Here is a 19,506-nt window from a genome sequence, read left to right as displayed (position 1 = left end):
CGCGCTGCCAGTTGGGTTATTTTGGCGCGCTGCCAGTTGGGTTATTTTGCCGTGCTGCCAGTTGGATTATTTTGCCGTGCTGCCAGTTGGATTATTTTGCCGTGCTGCCAGTTGGGTTATTTTGCCATGCTGCCAGTTGGGTTATTTTGGCGCGCTGACAGTTGGATTATTTTGGCGCGCTGCCAGTTGGGTTATTTTGGCGCGCTGCCAGTTGGGTTATATTGCCGCGCTGCCAGTTCGGTTATTTTGCTGCAGACTTTGGAAATCACTAGAATTCTCACTTCTGTAAATAATGCAGTTAAAGTACAGCAATAACCGGGAGTGAAATGAATGATCCCTGTAGCCCTACTGATTGTTATATGATTGGAACATTTTGGTTTTGATCGTTAGCTCTGTTTGTTCAAATCCTCCGTATCTGCACTTTCACTAGTTATTAAGAACCAAACTATGTGACTGCTGCTGTCACTGTGCATTCAGACGCCGACTATAACCAGCCCCGGGAAATTCGAGAATTCACAAACAAATTTAACAGGTTTTTGTTTTTTTGGCTTTTTGTGTCAATGTTCAGAAGATTTTTAAAACGATATATATATATATACACACACACATACACAAAACGAGGCAACATTCCCTTAAGAAGTTTAACATAATATATTAATGAATTTTCTCATTGTAACTGTTTGTTTGTATTTGATTTACTTGATTTCATCTTGCCCCAATAAATACATTCAAATGTCAATTGGCCTTTGCCTCACTGTGCGTGCTTTCTGCAGTTCCTGGGCCTTATCTCAGTTGAGGTCCCTGCCTGCCTGAGTGTGCTGGGAGTTACATAGCTGGATGGCAGCTCTCTCCTGAGCTGGATCCATGGGCGTAGCTGCAGATACCAGCGGGGACCGGGGACGTGCATGTATCGGTGCTGCCGTTAAATAAAGGAACCCTAAGAAATAATGGAATATATGACTGGACAGTCTTGTAAGGCTGTGATTGACAGCTGACACTAGGGCTGAGCAGTGCATGCTGGGATCAGCTGTCAGGGTTAGTGATAATCACTAAGCAGCAAAGAGTCACGACTCTAATATAGACATCAATTTAATATTTTAAAAACAATTTTAATATTGTAATTATTTTATATTTTTATTTTACATTTTAAAATTCTGAAAAAAGCAATAACAAGTTCATCCAAAAATCTTCACCTCTCATCCATCGGAAATTGGTAATGAAACGGCACTGAGAAAAGACTTGTTTTGTGGAAGGGTGACAGTGTGGGAGGCAATGTGTGTGGTGACAATGGGGGGGGGGGGGGAAGGGGGCAGTGTGTGGTAGGGTGACAGTGTGGGAGGCAATGTGTGTGCGTTGGTGACAATGGGGGGGAAGGGGGCAGTGTGTGGAAGGGTGACAGTGTGGGGGGTAAGTGTGTTGAAGGGTGACAGTGTGCGGACCGAACAGGTCAGTCTGCCCTAAGGTGATTTAGATAGTTGCGAGGCCCCAGTTAGCATGAGGCCTTAGGCATCTGCCTATTTAGGGGGTGTCTCCTGGAGCCATGGTTCCACCAGGACCTATGGATGGGCGAGCCCCGAGTCTGGAAGTGTAGTGTTTCTGTATATGCAGATATTTGCACTTGTGTGCTGGGGGTTAGTTATACCACCGTCAGACGTGCCCGGAACTAATCAGTTCTGTCCATATTTTATTCCAGTCCCTGTAACCTCTCTCTAATCTATCATAGTCATATCATATTAACTTGAATTTGTACCCAAAATATATAGATATAACTCAGGCTGCTCATTAGTGGAACAATCTCTAACGTTTCATCTTACACCACAATGAACGGCAGAATGGCCAACTGATACACCTGAGCTAAAGCAGGTAGAAGACAGGAATGTAAAGAAGACATCAGGATTAATACTCTTTATTTACATACAAAAATATACAGAGTTTTGCATTGAAGAGCGTAACTTCGTGGGAGTCAGTCAGTCACAGTTTGATTGAGAAGGACGCCCCACAGGAGCACCCCTGTGCGGCTTGTGGGTTGTGAAGCAGCTGGAAGGAACTTCTAATCAGCTCTGTGCAATACTCCACCGTACTGCCTCTTACCAGCTCCAGGCTCTGCACATCTACCACCACACGGGCACCGCTCTCCCCAAACACCCTGCAAAGAGTTATAGAGGCATAAACCACTGACACCCACAACCACATTCTGCCTATTAAACCCTCGGCTCCTTTAAATGGGTTTACTACCCAGAATTCTCTCTGCATCTGTACATTCTCTGTCAGTACAAACAGTAGGGAGTCAGACAGCCTCCAATAACGTCTGACATTTCAGGCCAAGCGCAAAACGAAAGCAAAGATATCCAATAAATCAGATTTATATGTGAATCCTCCTCTTTTATTTAATACACTGCTGGTCTGGTGATATCGGGGTTCGCAGGATGTAAGTGTAGAGTAAGACATATTGGCTCTCATCCTGGCTTTGCTCTATTTCTCTCTGCCTAGATTCAGGGGTTGGGATTAGAGTTTAATATGAGGGATCGTCTCACAATATTTCTTTGTACTGAGCCACGCACTGTCACACTTGGTCCTCTCTGAGCTGCTCTGTTGTTGCTTTATAATTTCATTGTGTTTGGTGTGAAAGCTCATTCTCCTCTCTCTGGCTTTTTGTGTCCTGCCATGTTTTGGAGCGTAAAAGAACAATAGTATAAATGGTTATAGTTATTTAAAAGCCACCATTTTTAACGTCTGCGCTTGCCCTAAGCAACGCACCCCCCCAATCTCCTATTTGCTCTCACTTGTCATCTTCATTTATTTCCGAATCAAAGGAGAATCGATACTGAAATCCAGAGCAGCCGCCACTCTCCACTTGCAGGCGAAGAAATTCGGAATCCTTTGTGACCTCTCGAAGCCTCTGTTTAGAGAAAAATATCATCACACACGAGCACTGGATGAAGTTTCATAATATTAAGTAATAGGAAGCCCTGTTAAAAAAAACCATAAAATAAATTCCAAGAATATATGAATAAGCCCTAAATCCCTACACTAACCACCAAAGGGTCGCTAGTCTCTTCACAAACCATGACAAATGCCATCTAAATCTTCTCATTAAATGGGACACTGTACACACTATAACCACAGAATTTCATTGAAGTGGTTATAGTGTCTGGAGTCCCATAGCGCTGTCCCTCCATTCGCTGTTAAACCATGTCTTGTCATTGAAGTGGTTATAGTGTCTGAAGTCGTCTGGCATTGTGTGCGTCAGTATAAGTGTGTCTGTCAGTGAGTGTGTGTATCTGTAAGTCTGTCAGTGTCTGGGTCTGTTTAGGTGACCAGCCCTCCTCCAATCACATGAGAAAAGTGTTTTTACTCACATTTTTTCCCACGCTGTGCCGGACTTGCATCAGCGGGCCTTGCTGGAATGCTATTGCGCATGCGCGGCAAAACGTAGTGCTGTTCTATTCAGCATCGCCTCGTAGAGATGCATCTCTATGGTAAACATTCAGCGTCTCCAAGCAGAATGTGGAGACGCTCAATGTAGGCAGTACTGGACTAGGAAGCATCCCTAGTGGCCGTCACTAGAGGTGTTACTAGGCAGTAATGTAAACACTGCCTTTTCACTGGAAACGCAGTGTTTACAGGGAAAGGCTCTAGACACCGGAACCACTACATTAAGCTGCAGTAGTTCTGGTGACTATAGGGTCCCTTTAAAAAAAAAAAAAATTGTCATTATAAACAAGCTTTGTAGTTTTTAGCTCATCGATTCAAAGTAGAATTGTAAATCCCTGTCATACAGTGTCCCATTAATCTTTATAAGTTAAATAAAGATAAAATTCATCCTTTGAAATCTAAAAATACAGTAAGTTTATCAGTTAGAGAATGCAAAAATGTTAAGTTGGTTTGTGGAGTACATACTGTCAGGATATTTATATCGGCAGACATTTTTGTGCTATGATAGAAATTAAAATGTATATTGTCAGAATCACTCTGAACAGAGCAGACTCCATTTTGGATTTCAAGTTAACAAAGACACAAATTTCTATCCTCTTTGTAACCAAACACTAACTGAGCTAAGGAATGCTTTGTATAAACAAACCAAGTGATATGCAGTAATATAGGGGGATGGATGCTCTGCCTAGATGTTAATGGAATATAAATAATTCTAAACCCAGACATTAGTGACAGAGAAGGTTAGTAATTAATTTTACAAGATTCCCATTGTAAGTGAAAGGTGAGACTGAGTTTCTGTCATTTTAGAAATTACAGCAGGAATTGGAGACACACTGTCTGAAGAAAATTCAAAGAAACTCTTTGAACTGACAGAAAGCTTAAGTTATAGATAACCATAAAGATAAGCTAAATGACGTCAGAATAGCCACCAGAAAAACGTCGCCTGAGAGGGGATATGATAACATTATACAAATATATTCGAGGCCAATACAAACCATTGTGTGGAAATCTATTCACAAACCGGACTTTACATAGGACACGAGGTCATGCGTTTAGACTAGAAGAAAGAAGATTTCGTCTAAGGCAAAGGAAAGTTTTTTTACTGTAAGAACAATCAGGATGTGGAATTCTCTGCCTGAAGAAGTGGTTTTATCAGAGTCCATACAGATGTTCAAACAGCTACTAGATGCATACTTGCAAAAACAGAATATTCAAGGATAGAATCTTTCAATGTAGGGTAATAACTGCTTGATCCAAGGATAAATCTGACTGCCATTCTGGGGTCAAGAAGGAATTTTCCTAGCTTGTTGCAAAATTAGAAGTGCTTCAGACTGGGTTTTTTGCCTTCTTTTGGGATCAACAGCAAAAAACATATGTGAGGAAGGCTGAACTTGATGGACGCAAGTCTCTTTTCAGCTATGTAACTATGTAACTATGAATGTTTAGTGGGACGAGACTGCCCTCTATAGACCAAATACTTAAATTGCTATCTGGAAGGTAACCACACCTCCAGTTTTCTATTGGTCTATCACCTAGTGACGAACAGAGAATTTTTCCCTTTAAAAAGTTAAGACAAAGGGAAGAGGGAGGCTAAGTCAAAGAGTCGGAGTTGAAGTGAGTTGGAGTTTGGGTTTCAGATTCGGCCATGCAGAGAAATCCATAACAGATATCCACTCCAGGGCACTCAGAATTTCTTACACACCAATCTCACATCCATTCAGTTCCTGAGACTACCTACTCATCTGATGAGAATGTCTACTCAACTGGTAATTATACTGGTTTCATTTAAATAATCTAAATCAATTAAAAATTTTCTAGTAGCATGATATATGACTGGATAAATCACGGTCAGATTTCGATATTTAGAAATCTTAGTTAACTAAGAAATATATAGTTATAACCATTCCATTCTGCAGATGGAATTAGAATAATTATGTATTAATGTGACATATCACATGTTAGCATATCGTGATATTTATCCAGGTGTATTGATTTGCTCTAAAATAAGATAAAATATCTGTTTAGGCAAGTTAAAATTCTGCTTATAGAACATGGTAGATTACTCTTATTGGATGACTAATGAGCTGGTCTAGGTGTTATTTTATTTAAAATTACATGGGAATAGATCTTATATGTCCAGAAAGATCTAACCAGCATTGAAAGGGTTACTCAGTTATTCAGTTAACTGCTAGCTAAAGTTTTATGGCCTTACGCTGCAAGCTGTGTGAAAGAAAGCTTTTCTGTGTGTGTAAGTTTCACTTTCGTTCTCTGTGAAGCCCGTCATAAATCTTGTCTTGACAGCTAATGTTGTAGATTGACTGTGTTAACCATGGAATGTGTATTGCCATTTGTATTGCATACCATGTTATACTAAATATTCATTGATTATTATCACGCATGTTACATATTATTATTATTTAAATTGTCACAATAAATTTTATCTATTTTTATAACAAATTGTGATTTTATTTATATGGAATACATTTCACTTACACGATAACGATCTTTGGGATCTGAGAATTGAAATAGTGGGCAATTCTCAACTGTTTACTATTATCATCCCATAAATCTCCCCACAATACAGAGATGACAAACATGTAAGAAGCTCAGGGCTGTGTGGTATTATTATATCCAGATATATACATCACGCTGATTGTATATTTACGCACATTATTTCATACAAAGTATGTTGACTAAAAACAACAATTACACACCGTCACTGCGCTCTCTGCCAAGCGGATATCTCCTTCCTCTGCTTTTTCAGTAAGATGTCTAACAGGCACATTTACAGTTGGCAAAACAAACCTGAAAATGGACATAATGGAACAATAATTATTACACTACATACACAGAGACGCACATTATAATTATACAGCTTAGCCTCATATTATTAAAGGAACACAAACATATTCCTGACCCTATAGTGTTAAAACCACCATCTAGTCCACAATGCTTCTCCATAGGATTGGCTGAGACTGACAAGAAGACAGATCAGGGGCAGAGCCAGCATGATTCAAACACAGCCCCGGCCAATCAGCATCTCCTCATAGAGGTGAATTGAATCAATGAATCTCTATGAGGAAAGTTCAGTGTCTGCATGCAGTGGGAGGAGACACTGAATGTCAGTCACACTGTGCAGCACTGCCCCAGGAAGCACCTCTAGCAGCCATGTTAGGAGTGGCCACTTGGAGGTATTCCTAGGCTGTAATGTAAACACTGCATTTTCTCTGACAATACAGTGTTTACAGCAAAAGGAGTCTATAGAGGCTCTGGATAATGTGTATTGATGTCTATAGAGGCTCTGGATAATGTGTATTGATGTCTATAGAGGCTATGGATAATGTGTATTGGTGTCTATAAAGACTATGGATAATGTGTATTGATGTCTATAGAGGCTATGGATAATGTGTATTGATGTCTATAGAGGCTATGGATCATGTGTATTGATGTCTATAAAGGCTATGGATAATGTGTATTGATGTCTATAAAGGCTATGGATAATGTGTATTGATGTCTATAAAGGCTATGGATAATGTGTATTGATGTCTATAAAGGCTATGGATAATGTGTATTGATGTCTATAGAGGCTGTGGATGATCAGTATTGATGTCTATAGAGGCTATGGATAATGTGTATTGATGTCTATAGAGGCTATGGATGATCAGTATACAGGGGTGGATGGTGTGTATTGATGTCTATATAGGCTACGAATAATGTGTATAGTTGTCTGTAGAGGCTGTGGATGATGAGTATAGAGGTCTATAGAGGCTGTGCATGATTAGTATTGATGTCCATGGAGACTGTGGATGATGGTATTGATGTCTATAGAGGCTGTGGATGATGAGAATAGATGACTATAGAGACTGTGGATGATGTGTATTGGTGTCTATAGAGGCGGTGGTTGATGGGTATTGGTGTCTATAGAAGGGGTGGATGATGGGTATTGGTGTCTATAGAGGGGGTGGATGATGGGTATTGGTGTCTATAGAGGCGGTGGATGATGGGTATTGGTGTCTATAGAGGCGGTGGATGATGGGTATTGGTGTCTATAGAGGCGGTGGATGATGGGTATTGGTGTCTATAGAGGCGGTGGATGATGGGTATTGGTGTCTATAGAGGCGGCGGATGATGGGTATTGGTGTCTATAGAGGCGGTGGATGATGGGTATTGGTGTCTATAGAGGCGGTGGATGATGGGTATTGGTGTCTATAGAGGCGGTGGATGATGGGTATTGGTGTCCATAGAGGCGGGGATGATGGGTATTGGTGTCCATAGAGGGGGGGATGATGGGTATTGGTGTCTATAGAGGCGGGGGATGATGGGTATTGGTGTCTATAGAGGCGGTGGATGATGGGTATTGGTGTCTATAGAGGCGGTGGATGATGGGTATTGATGTCTATAGAGGCGGTGGATGATGGGTATTGGTGTCTATAGAGGGGGTGGATGATGGGTATTGGTGTCTATAGAGGCGGTGGATGATGGGTATTGGTGTCTATAGAGGGGGTGGATGATGGGTATTGGTGTCTATAGAGGCGGTGGATGATGGGTATTGGTGTCTATAGAGGCGGTGGATGATGGGTATTGGTGTCTATAGAGGGGGTGGATGATGGGTATTGGTGTCTATAGAGGCGGTGGATGATGGGTATTGGTGTCTATAGAGGCGGTGGATGATGTGTATTGGTGTCTATAGAGGGGGTGGATGATGTGTATTGGTGTCTATAGAGGGGGTGGATGATGGGTATTGGTGTCTATAGAGGGGGTGGATGATGGGTATTGGTGTCTATAGAGGGGGGTGGATGATGGGTATTGGTGTCTATAGAGGCGGTGGATGATGGGTATTGGTGTCTATAGAGGCGGTGGATGATGGGTATTGGTGTCTATAGAGGGGGGGGTGATGGGTATTGTTGTCTATAGAGGCTGGGGATGATGGGTATTGATGTCTATACAGGCTGGGGATGATGGGTATTGGTGTCTATAGAGGCTGGGGATGATGGGTATTGGTGTCTATAGAGGCGGTGGATGATGGGTATTGGTGTCTATAGAGGGGGTGGATGATGGGTATTGGTGTCTATAGAGGGGGGGTGGATGATGGGTATTGGTGTCTATAGAGGCGGTGGATGATGGGTATTGGTGTCTATAGAGGGGGTGGATGATGGGTATTGGTGTCTATAGAGGGGGTGGATGATGGGTATTGGTGTCTATAGAGGCGGTGGATGATGGGTATTGGTGTCTATAGAGGGGGTGGATGATGGGTATTGGTGTCTATAGAGGTGGGGGGTGATGGGTATTGTTGTCTATAGAGGCTGGGGATGATGGGTATTGGTGTCTATAGAGGGGGTGGATGATGGGTATTGGTGTCTATAGAGGCAGGGGGTGATGGGTATTGGTGTCTATAGAGGCGGTGGATGATGGGTATTGGTGTCTATAGAGGCGGTGGATGATGGGTATTGGTGTCTATAGAGGCGGTGGATGATGGGTATTGGTGTCTATAGAGGCGGTGGATGATGGGTATTGGGGTCTATAGAGGCGGTGGATGATGGGTATTGGTGTCTATAGAGGCGGTGGATGATGGGTATTGGTGTCTATAGAGGCGGTGGATGATGGGTATTGGTGTCTATAGAGGCGGTGGATGATGGGTATTGGTGTCTATAGAGGGGGTGGATGATGGGTATTGGTGTCTATAGAGGCGGTGGATGATGGGTATTGGTGTCTATAGAGGCGGTGGATGATGTGTATTGGTGTCTATAGAGGGGGTGGATGATGTGTATTGGTGTCTATAGAGGGGGTGGATGATGGGTATTGGTGTCTATAGAGGCGGTGGATGATGGGTATTGGTGTCTATAGAGGCGGTGGATGATGGGTATTGGTGTCTATAGAGGGGGTGGATGATGGGTATTGGTGTCTATAGAGGGGGTGGATGATGGGTATTGGTGTCTATAGAGGCGGTGGATGATGGGTATTGGTGTCTATAGAGGGGGTGGATGATGGGTATTGGTGTCTATAGAGGCTGGGGATGATGGGTATTGGTGTCTATACAGGCTGGGGATGATGGGTATTGGTGTCTATAGAGGCTGGGGATGATGGGTATTGGTGTCTATAGAGGCGGTGGATGATGGGTATTGGTGTCTATAGAGGGGGTGGATGATGGGTATTGTGTCTATAGAGGCGGTGGATGATGGGTATTGGTGTCTATAGAGGCGGTGGATGATGGGTATTGGTGTCTATAGAGGGGGTGGATGATGGGTATTGGTGTCTATAGAGGCGGTGGATGATGGGTATTGGTGTCTATAGAGGGGGTGGATGATGGGTATTGGTGTCTATAGAGGCGGGGGGGTGATGGGTATTGTTGTCTATAGAGGCGGGGGGTGATGGGTATTGGTGTCTATAGAGGCGTGGGTGATGGGTATTGGTGTCTATAGAGGCGGTGGATGATGGGTATTGGTGTCTATAGAGGCGGTGGATGATGGGTATTGGTGTCTATAGAGGCGGTGGATGATGGGTATTGGTGTCTATAGAGGCGGTGGATGATGGGTATTGGTGTCTATAGAGGCGGTGGATGATGGGTATTGGTGTCTATAGAGGCGGTGGATGATGGGTATTGGTGTCTATAGAGGCGGTGGATGATGGGTATTGGTGTCTATAGAGGCGGTGGATGATGGGTATTGGTGTCTATATTGGCGGTGGATGATGGGTATTGGTGTCTATAGAGGCGGTGGATGATGGGTATTGGTGTCTATAGAGGCGGTGGATGATGTGTATTGGTGTCTATAGAGGGGGTGGATGATGTGTATTGGTGTCTATAGAGGGGGTGGATGATGGGTATTGGTGTCTATAGAGGGGGTGGATGATGGGTATTGGTGTCTATAGAGGGGGGTGGATGATGGGTATTGGTGTCTATAGAGGCGGTGGATGATGGGTATTGGTGTCTATAGAGGCGGTGGATGATGGGTATTGGTGTCTATAAAGGGTGTGGATGATGGGTATTGGTGTCTATAGAGGGGGTGGATGATGGGTATTGGTGTCTATAGAGGGGGTGGATGATGGGTATTGGTGTCTATAGAGGTGGTGGATGATGGGTATTGGTGTCTATAGAGGGGGTGGATGATGGGTATTGGTGTCTATAGAGGCGGTGGATGATGGGTATTGGTGTCTATAGAGGCTGGGGATGATGGGTATTGGTGTCTATAGAGGGGGTGGATGATGGGTATTGGTGTCTATAGAGGCTGGGGATGATGGGTATTGGTGTCTATAGAGGCTGGGGATGATGTGTATTGGTTTCTATAGAGGGGGTGGATGATGGGTATTGGTGTCTATAGAGGCTGGGGATGATGGGTATTGGTGTCTATAGAGGGGGTGGATGATGGGTATTGGTGTCTATAGAGGTGGTGGATGATGGGTATTGGTGTCTATAGGGGCTGGGGATGATGGGTATTGGTGTCTATAGAGGCGGTGGATGATGGGTATTGGTGTCTATAGAGGCGGTGGATGATGGGTATTGGTGTCTATAGAGGTGGTGGATGATGGATATTGGTGTCTATAGAGGGGGTGGATGATGGGTATTGGTGTCTATAGAGGGGGTGGATGATGTGTATTGGTGTCTATAGAGGGGGTGGATGATGGGTATTGGTGTCTATAGAGGCGGTGGATGATGGGTATTGGTGTCTATAGAGGCTGGGGATGATGGGTATTGGTGTCTATAGAGGGGGGTGGATGATGGGTATTGGTGTCTATAGAGGGGGTGGATGATGTGTATTGGTGTCTATAGAGGGGGTGGATGATGGGTATTGGTGTCTATAGAGGGGGTGGATGATGGGTATTGGTATCTATAGAGGGGGTGGATGATGGGTATTGGTGTCTATAGAGGGGGTGGATGATGGGTATTGGTGTCTATAGAGGCTGGGGATGATGGGTATTGGTGTCTATAGAGGGGGGTGGATGATGGGTATTGGTGTCTATAGAGGCGGTGGATGATGGGTATTGGTGTCTATAGAGGGGGTGGATGATGGGTATTGGTGTCTATAGAGGGGGGTGGATGATGGGTATTGGTGTCTATAGAGGCGGTGGATGATGGGTATTGGTGTCTATAGAGGGGGTGGATGATGGGTATTGGTGTCTATAGAGGCGGTGGATGATGTGTATTGGTGTCTATAGAGGGGGTGGATGATGGGTATTGGTGTCTATAGAGGGGGTGGATGATGGGTATTGGTGTCTATACAGGCTGGGGATGATGGGTATTGGTGTCTATAGAGGCGGTGGATGATGGGTATTGGTGTCTATAGAGGGGGTGGATGATGGGTATTGGTGTCTATAGAGGCGGTGGATGATGTGTATTGGTGTCTATAGAGGGGGTGGATGATGGGTATTGGTGTCTATAGAGGGGGTGGATGATGGGTATTGGTGTCTATAGAGGGGGTGGATGATGGGTATTGGTGTCTATACAGGCTGGGGATGATGGGTATTGGTGTCTATAGAGGCGGTGGATGATAGGTATTGGTGTCTATACAGGCTGGGGATGATGGGAATAGACGCAGGGCAGTAACACGGTCATGTGACCGGAAGTCGCTCACCGCCGCCCCGCTGCCGTCAGTGACAGTAGAAGCCTCACCGCCGCCATCTTCCTGCCTAGCTCCGCCCACTCAGAGCTTATTGGTTGACGCTCTAACGCCTCATCAAACCCTGCTCGGCCCCTATTGGCTGCTTCTACCAGTGACGTCAGTTGCACTAGTTCTCAGACTATCACAAGACCGAGAGTGAGACGGAACGCAACATCCACCGAGACATCCGGGCTGACAGTGAGTCCAGGGGGGGGACAGTGAGTCCAGGGGGGGGACAGTGAGTCCAGGGGGGGGACAGTGAGTCCAGGGGGGGGACAGTGAGTCCAGGGGATCTGGGCTGGGGGGGTGAGTGGGTCCAGGGAGTGGAGGGGGGGGGTGATAGTGGGGTCCAGGGAGTGGAGGGGGGGGGGGGGGTGATAGTGGGTCCAGGGAGTGGAGGGGGGGGGGGTGATAGTGGGTCCAGGGAGTGGAGGGGGGGGGTGATAGTGGGTCCAGGGAGTGGAGGGGGGGGGTGATAGTGGGTCCAGGGAGTGGAGGGGGGGGGTGATAGTGGGTCCAGGGAGTGGAGGGGGGGGGGTGATAGTGGGTCCAGGGAGTGGAGGGGGGGGGGTGATAGTGGGTCCAGGGAGTGGAGGGGGGGGGGTGATAGTGGGTCCAGGGAGTGGAGGGGGGGGGGGTGATAGTGGGTCCAGGGAGTGGAGGGGGGGGGGTGATAGTGGGTCCAGGGAGTGGAGGGGGGGGGGGATAGTGGGTCCAGGGAGTGGAGGGGGGGGGATGATAGTGGGTCCAGGGAGTGGAGGGGGGGGGATAGTGGGTCCAGGGAGTGGAGGGGGGGGGATAGTGGGTCCAGGGAGTGGAGGGGGGGGGATAGTGGGTCCAGGGAGTGGAGGGGGGGGATAGTGGGTCCAGGGAGTGGAGGGGGGGGGATAGTGGGTCCAGGGAGTGGAGGGGGGGGATAGTGGGTCCAGGGAGTGGAGGGGGGGGGATAGTGGGTCCAGGGAGTGGAGGGGGGGGATAGTGGGTCCAGGGAGTGGAGGGGGGGGATAGTGGGTCCAGGGAGTGGAGGGGGGGGGATAGTGGGTCCAGGGAGTGGAGGGGGGGGGATAGTGGGTCCAGGGAGTGGAGGGGGGGGGATAGTGGGTCCAGGGAGTGGAGGGGGGGGATAGTGGGTCCAGGGAGTGGAGGGGGGGGATAGTGGGTCCAGGGAGTGGAGAGGAGGGGGGGGGGATAGTGGGTCCAGGGAGTGGAGAGGAGGGGGGGGGGGGGATAGTGGGTCCAGGGAGTGGAGAGGAGGGGGGGGGGGGATAGTGGGTCCAGGGAGTGGAGAGGAGGGGGGGGGGATAGTGGGTCCAGGGAGTGGAGGGGGGGGATAGTGGGTCCAGGGAGTGGAGAGGAGGGGGGGGGGGATAGTGGGTCCAGGGAGTGGAGAGGAGGGGGGGGGATAGTGGGTCCAGGGAGTGGAGAGGAGGGGGGGGGATAGTGGGTCCAGGGAGTGGAGAGGAGGGGGGGGGATAGTGGGTCCAGGGAGTGGAGAGGAGGGGGGGGATAGTGGGTCCAGGGAGTGGAGGAGGAGGGGGGGGGATAGTGGGTCCAGGGAGTGGAGAGGAGGGGGGGGGGATAGTGGGTCCAGGGAGTGGAGTGGAGAGGAGGGGGGGGGGATAGTGGGTCCAGGGAGTGGAGAGGGGGGGGGGGGGATAGTGGGTCCAGGGAGTGGAGAGGGGGGGGGGGATAGTGGGTCCAGGGAGTGGAGAGGGGGGGGGGGATAGTGGGTCCAGGGAGTGGAGAGGAGGGGGGGGATAGTGGGTCCAGGGAGTGGAGAGGAGGGGGGGGATAGTGGGTCCAGGGAGTGGAGAGGAGGGGGGGATAGTGGGTCCAGGGAGTGGAGTGGAGAGGAGGGGGGGGGATAGTGGGTCCAGGGAGTGGAGGGGGGGGGATAGTGGGTCTAGGGAGTGGAGAGGAGGAGGGGGGGGGGTTAGTGGGTCCAGGGAGTGGAGAGGGGTGAGTGGATCCAGGGAGTGGAGAGGGTGGGGGTGGTGAGTGGGTCCTGGGATTGGAGAGAGGGGGGAGGTGGGGAGGGGGGGTGATAGTAGGTCCAGGGAGTGGAGAGGGGGGGTGGTGAGTGGGTCCAGGGAGTGGGGAGGGTGGGGAGTGGGTCCAGGGAGTGGAGAGGTGGGATCCAGGCATTGAGGAGATGGCAGGTGTCATAGTGACTACTAAGGAATGTTTAGTTCATGAACATTAAACTACTAGTTGGTTAAAAATGGCTGAATCCAGTTTCTGTTCCTCAGAATGTCAGCCTGTGGGACCTGTAAGGTGTCTGTCCTGAATTATGGCCCCTCCCGGCCCTCACTACACATTCCTCTCCTTCTTCAAGAGGGAACAAACATGAAAACCCGTTCCTGCCTGTCTGCCATTGGTACTCCCTGCATGTGTGGGGCCCCCCAGGCTGATAGAGAGATAAGAAGCCTGCAGTTTGTGCTGGGAGGATTAGTTAAATAACCCTGGGTCAAGGAGATGTTTGTGCTCTAAGTAGGTTACTCAGTCGTTGCTTTGGATATGTGTAGGAGAATCTGTTGACTAATCAAGTTCCTGTTTTTCCTTCCATATCCTCTGTTTACCAATATAAACACATACAGGGCTTGATTTACTAAACTCTGATTTGCGGCAGAGAGAAGGGAATGACCCTGTCCAGCTCCGTATCTTGGTGTAAATTTGTGATTTCCATTATTCTATCAGGTCACTGTTTGCTGAATAAGTCTGTTTTTACAGTATATTGCTATAGAAATTAGTGATTGGGGCCCTGCTTCTTGCTGTCCAATCAGAATTGGTTGGATACAAATCAATTCTTTATATAAAATAAAACAAACTTGTATTCATTTTTATATATATATATTAAAGCAGATTTCTTAATAAAGCGATTTTGGAGGAAGAAAAGGAGTTATACAGCAAGCAATATGTATTCGTTATGCAGCATAAGGCTGGGTTTTTTATTTATTTTTTTTGCAGTATTTGGTACATTCTTGATAAATTAATTTCATTAATCCAAATTAATTGAACGTGTGTCTGTGAGATAACATGCACCTTTTTATAGCCAAAAATTTAATGAACGTACAAAGTTCAATAAAAATACCAACCAACCATGAAATGCTTCTCTATGCGAAGCCTTTGATTAGACCATGGAGAGGTAGGACGTCATATTTTTTTGGGGGGGGGGGGGGGGGGGGGGTGTGGACCTAAAAAAGGTAGAGTAAGCTTTAATTCTATTGTTGTTCTTCAAATCTATGTAGACACAATGAAGACTTCTATAAAAGTTGTTCTCCAAACATGAGTGATTAGCCTAATAAACTGGAGATGTTTTCAGAATTGTCCATGTATATCTAATAGTATTTAACATAATTCGTACTAATAGAACTGTTAAACTAATCTGAATAGTTATTATTCTAACATTGGAATCTTCATCTGTTTGTAAACAGTAACAAGAAGTATAACATCCTGCAAGAATGAGTCTGACAGGGTTGTTTATCAAAGGGAGAATTCAAAGTTAATCACTAATTTTAAGGCCCAAACCATTTTTTTACGCCTGCTATGCACCAGTTTGGTTATCTTGGCCGTGAAAGTAAAATTCACTCAGAACTATCCCTTCAGTGAATAGCCATGTTTGTTTAAAATTCATGATTTAAATCGATTCTTACTGACTAATGCTTTAAATAGACTTGTTTAGGCTGCAGTGAATCACAATGGATTCCATGATACAAAGTGGGATTGGGAATGGCTGGCTAGTGTGATGGGAGTGGGTGACAGCAGGAGGAATGATGTCATGAGTTGTGACCATAGTTCTTCTAGTGGTCGGTCATGTGATTTACCCCACTGACTATAGTCTTGTGAGAGGAAGTGGGATAATAAAGGAATGGTATTTTCTGAAGTTCCTCTTTCTTTACCTACTACCCTTAGACAGTGCTAGCTGATATGTTCAGAGATCTGATCACCTATTTCTGACTTTACATAACCATTTATAATGCACACTGCCTGTAATCGGCTAATCATACTATTGATATTGCAGAGCTCCTATGTCTTAATGTAAAACACTACCAATACACTTTCAAATACTTGGGTATGTGGTTAGACCCCAATCTGTCTTTTGGCCTCCACATAGAAAAACTTTATCCAAAACTAGGTGCCCTGTACAGAAATAAATCCTGCCTTAGCCCTACAGTAAAGGAAAAGATTGTACAGCAAATGTTGATGCCAATCATTGATTATGGGGATGTAGTATATGCCCCTTCACTGCAACCCCACCGTAAAAAAAATACATTGTATAACTCTTTGTGCTACAATGTATTTTCATGACCCACCATTGTGACATGCTCAAAGAGCTAATCTGGCTATTGCTGGAATCCCGACGCACCCTGCATCTTTCCAGCCTTGTGTTTAAGAGCTTTTCTGGGAAGCTCCCACCCTACCTAAGCAGAATGCTGTCCTCGGCTGTTCCCACCTCCTATAACCTCCGATCCAGTACCAGCACTTTATTTAGTCTACCTCAATACAAAAAAAAGCAGCCCGATCCTCCTCCTCCTACAGAGCACCACAATTATGGAACAACCTCCCGCGCACACTTTCAAATCTTCCCCAGACCTAAAATCCTGTAAGAGATCCCTCTCTACATATCTCAAAACAGAATGCACCTGTCATGGTTGATTATATTTCCTACCTGTTCTATGTTACATTTTGTATTAATTTTGGGTTTGTATTTGATTGTACCCTATTATATCAATGCAATGTTTGTGGGCCCAGGACATACTTGAAAGCAAGAGAAAATCTCAATGTTTCCTTCCTGGTAAAATACTTTATAATTAAATATACATTAATTGTTGAATTATACACTGTGGTGGTACAACTTCTACTTGGCATTTATATCCTCTCACCAGGTGTACCTGTTTACAGGTATTTAAAAGAAAACCAAAACAAGCTGTGTCCATTGACAATACATCCCGTGAGATGCTAGATGTGGATGGCCTAATTGTTAGAAACTGTCCCTTTCATATACAGCAAAGTAATCTATGGACTGTTCGACTCTGTGTCTGGATCAGATACGGTCATGCAGCCTATAAATATACTGTGTGGGAGATTGCACATGTAGCATGCTTTAATTGAGAGATCTGATGTTTAATATACACATTGACGTGCTGGAAGGCCACAATAGATTTTGTGTGTGTACACACGTGGAGGGCGTTAATGTTAGATTATTGTGCTAATTCTGACATCTAGAGAGATATTCAACGGACACCTTTTATTCTAATTAGGGCATTTTCCTCTTTCAGGGTGACCATGGCGTTGGGAAAGCTGGCATGGCTGCTGGCAGTGTGTCTTCTGCCTACTGTGTTGGCAGAGCCCTTGGTGTTTAAGGACTGTGGTACGTATTGGGGATTCCTGTTAGGGGTTAGAAATAATATTCCATCCTCAACTCAATTTTTTTGTTTGTTTGTTTGCAGGATGCACAGAAGGAACAATAATAACCGTGGATGTGTCTCCATGCCAAATGCAACCATGTCATTTGGTGAAAGGGCAAACGTATACTGTCAATGCGACCTTCACAAGCAGTGAGCAGTTTAATCATATCTCTCTTGTTGCTCCTGATATGTATAAACTATGCCCAGTCTCTCACCCCCATGCTTGCTCTCCTATAATGGCTGCCCGTTTCCCTTTGCAGAGGAGGACAGTGACAGCTGCACTGCTGTAGTTCATGGCATATTGGGTATAGTTCCAGTTCCATTTCCTATTCCACAACCAGATGGATGTAAAAGTGGAATCTCATGCCCAATCAAGAGCGGGCAGACTTACAGCTACGTTACCAAGATGCCAATCAGCACCAAATACCCATCTGTGAGTTTTTACTCTTTAATGTCCTTAAACTATGAGATGTATAATGCATGCGGGAGGTTCATAGAATAGTCACAAATCATGCCAATCTCTTACCGTTCACACTCTGAAGTTTCCTATGAAGGACTTTAAGACATGGGGAGATTTGCCAAGGCATAAATAATGCTGTTCTAGATGTTCATGGAAGCCAATAGAATGTCAATGGCCACGTAACATTTTGTACTTAGAATAGCACCTATTTTGTCTGGGGAAAATACCCTTTTCAGTGTGGAAATACACTTTTTATTTAACATTTCTCTAAAAAAAAAAATCTACAACTGTAGGAGAGACTTCTGTAAAAACATGGGATACCGTGGCTGTTACATTGGCAGCTTTATATCTATATTCCTTCAGTGAGTCTTGTCCATGTTTTAACTGCAAGCCAGTAAACTCCAATTCTGTGCATCCACTAGATTTTATGTGCAGAATGTTTGTATTCCCTGTTATGTTGTGGTGGTCCTTGGCATGGTGAGTGTTATATCCTTTGTTTCAGTTTCTGCAGAGAGTTTGCTTATTGATAAATCTTGTGCTTTTCTTTTGGTTTAAATTATAGGTTTATTTCCCACTTACTTTTGGGTTGCGCAAATTATTAAGGGAACATAACGAAATTGCAAATGTGTCAGAACGTACAAAGAGTTTTAAGTCTTACATCTTGAACCCTCTAATACGGAGTATAACTCTCCCCCAATATATTAACATGAGCACATTCCTCCTTGCATTGAGTGCTAAATTGCACATTTTCAGAGATTGGTTATTATTTACCCATTTTTATATTTACAGTTAGAGGTGGTTGTCCAATGGCAGCTGAAGGATTCAAGTGGAAAAGACCTCTTCTGCTGGGCCATTCCTGTCAAAATCACTGACAACTGAGGCAATATTCCTTAATCTCGGATCAGACAAGCACTGAGCTGGTGGAGAAGAGTTCCCTGATTGACTCCTTCCCGTGATTCTATTCTAATCTTCCTCCTCTAACTGCTGTGCAGTTGTAACTTAAATTTTAGGGTAATTCCAGAAATAAGATACACCACTGATTGTCTTTGCTTATGTTTTTAATAAAGGCCTTTTCACCCTGCTACTAGCTGCTTATTAACAGTGTGCCAAACCACCCTGATACCTCTTTAAAAAAAATAAAGTATTGATTTACTTACAAATTATAATGTGAACCTTTTTGGGGACTCACTGAATAGAGGCCATTAAAATGGAAGCAAGTTTGGTCCTTGTGTGTGAATGATTAAGTTATGGATTCCACCCATTATCACAATGTATATCATCTGTCACAGTAGAAAAGGGGGTGAATTTGTGCAGGGAATGATCCTTAACCACCACTATTGTATTCCATCCAGTGCAGGGAATGATCCAGTGTGCACTCTGTAACCTTCAGTTGTTTCAGTCCATTGTGGGAGGGCTGATTTAGTCCAAATATTAGAGTAACCGGCCGCATGTAGGGTAATCCTCCAGAGCACATAGTGCAATGAGCATCAGAGCATCCCAAATCCCTCGCAGCCTTCACTGATGGCAAGTTTCAACATCTTGTGCATTTCTTCGTAAGAGTCGTAGGTCGGTAGACAAAGCTGGTTAAAACTAGAGAGGTAAAGTGTTA

General features: G+C 45.4%; 3 protein-coding genes across 5 annotated transcripts in view; 1 reads left to right on the top strand and 2 right to left on the bottom strand.

Moving 5' to 3' along the window:
- Positions 1 to 1,890: 1,890 nt before the first annotated feature.
- On the bottom strand, positions 1,891 to 12,100 carry ISCA2 (iron-sulfur cluster assembly 2). 2 transcript variants are annotated; one of them, XM_063439586.1, is made up of 4 exons: positions 12,003 to 12,100; positions 6,150 to 6,240; positions 2,784 to 2,899; positions 1,891 to 2,146 (listed from the first exon to the last, which is right to left on the bottom strand). In XM_063439586.1, the coding sequence occupies exons 1-4, from the start codon at positions 12,047 to 12,049 to the stop codon at positions 1,972 to 1,974; spliced, it is 429 nt and encodes a 142-aa protein (XP_063295656.1). In that variant the 5' UTR covers positions 12,050 to 12,100; the 3' UTR covers positions 1,891 to 1,971. The 2 variants fall into 2 exon arrangements, with proteins under 2 accessions (XP_063295656.1, XP_063295657.1); XM_063439587.1 differs by lacking the exon at positions 12,003 to 12,100 and adding an exon at positions 6,353 to 6,718.
- A 44-nt stretch (positions 12,101 to 12,144) lies between these two features.
- On the top strand, positions 12,145 to 18,978 carry NPC2 (NPC intracellular cholesterol transporter 2). Its single transcript, XM_063439585.1, has 5 exons — positions 12,145 to 12,227; positions 17,309 to 17,400; positions 17,480 to 17,587; positions 17,698 to 17,870; positions 18,687 to 18,978. The coding sequence occupies exons 2-5, from the start codon at positions 17,316 to 17,318 to the stop codon at positions 18,774 to 18,776; spliced, it is 456 nt and encodes a 151-aa protein (XP_063295655.1). The 5' UTR covers positions 12,145 to 12,227; positions 17,309 to 17,315; the 3' UTR covers positions 18,777 to 18,978.
- AREL1 (apoptosis resistant E3 ubiquitin protein ligase 1) overlaps positions 18,938 to 19,506 on the bottom strand; it is a 29,387-nt gene continuing 28,818 nt past the window's right edge. For both annotated transcript variants that reach the window (XM_063439579.1, XM_063439580.1), the window contains exon 19: positions 18,938 to 19,487. In XM_063439579.1, the coding sequence (XP_063295649.1) occupies positions 19,385 to 19,487 (103 nt within the window). In that variant the 3' untranslated portion in view covers positions 18,938 to 19,384. The remainder of the gene's footprint in view (positions 19,488 to 19,506) is intronic.

The sequence above is a fragment of the Pelobates fuscus genome, chromosome 13 (assembly GCF_036172605.1).
Source record: "Pelobates fuscus isolate aPelFus1 chromosome 13, aPelFus1.pri, whole genome shotgun sequence".
Lineage (NCBI taxonomy): Eukaryota > Metazoa > Chordata > Amphibia > Anura > Pelobatidae > Pelobates > Pelobates fuscus.
The sequence above is the reverse complement of the archived record's forward strand: the minus strand, read 5'-3'. Positions and strand labels throughout refer to the sequence as shown.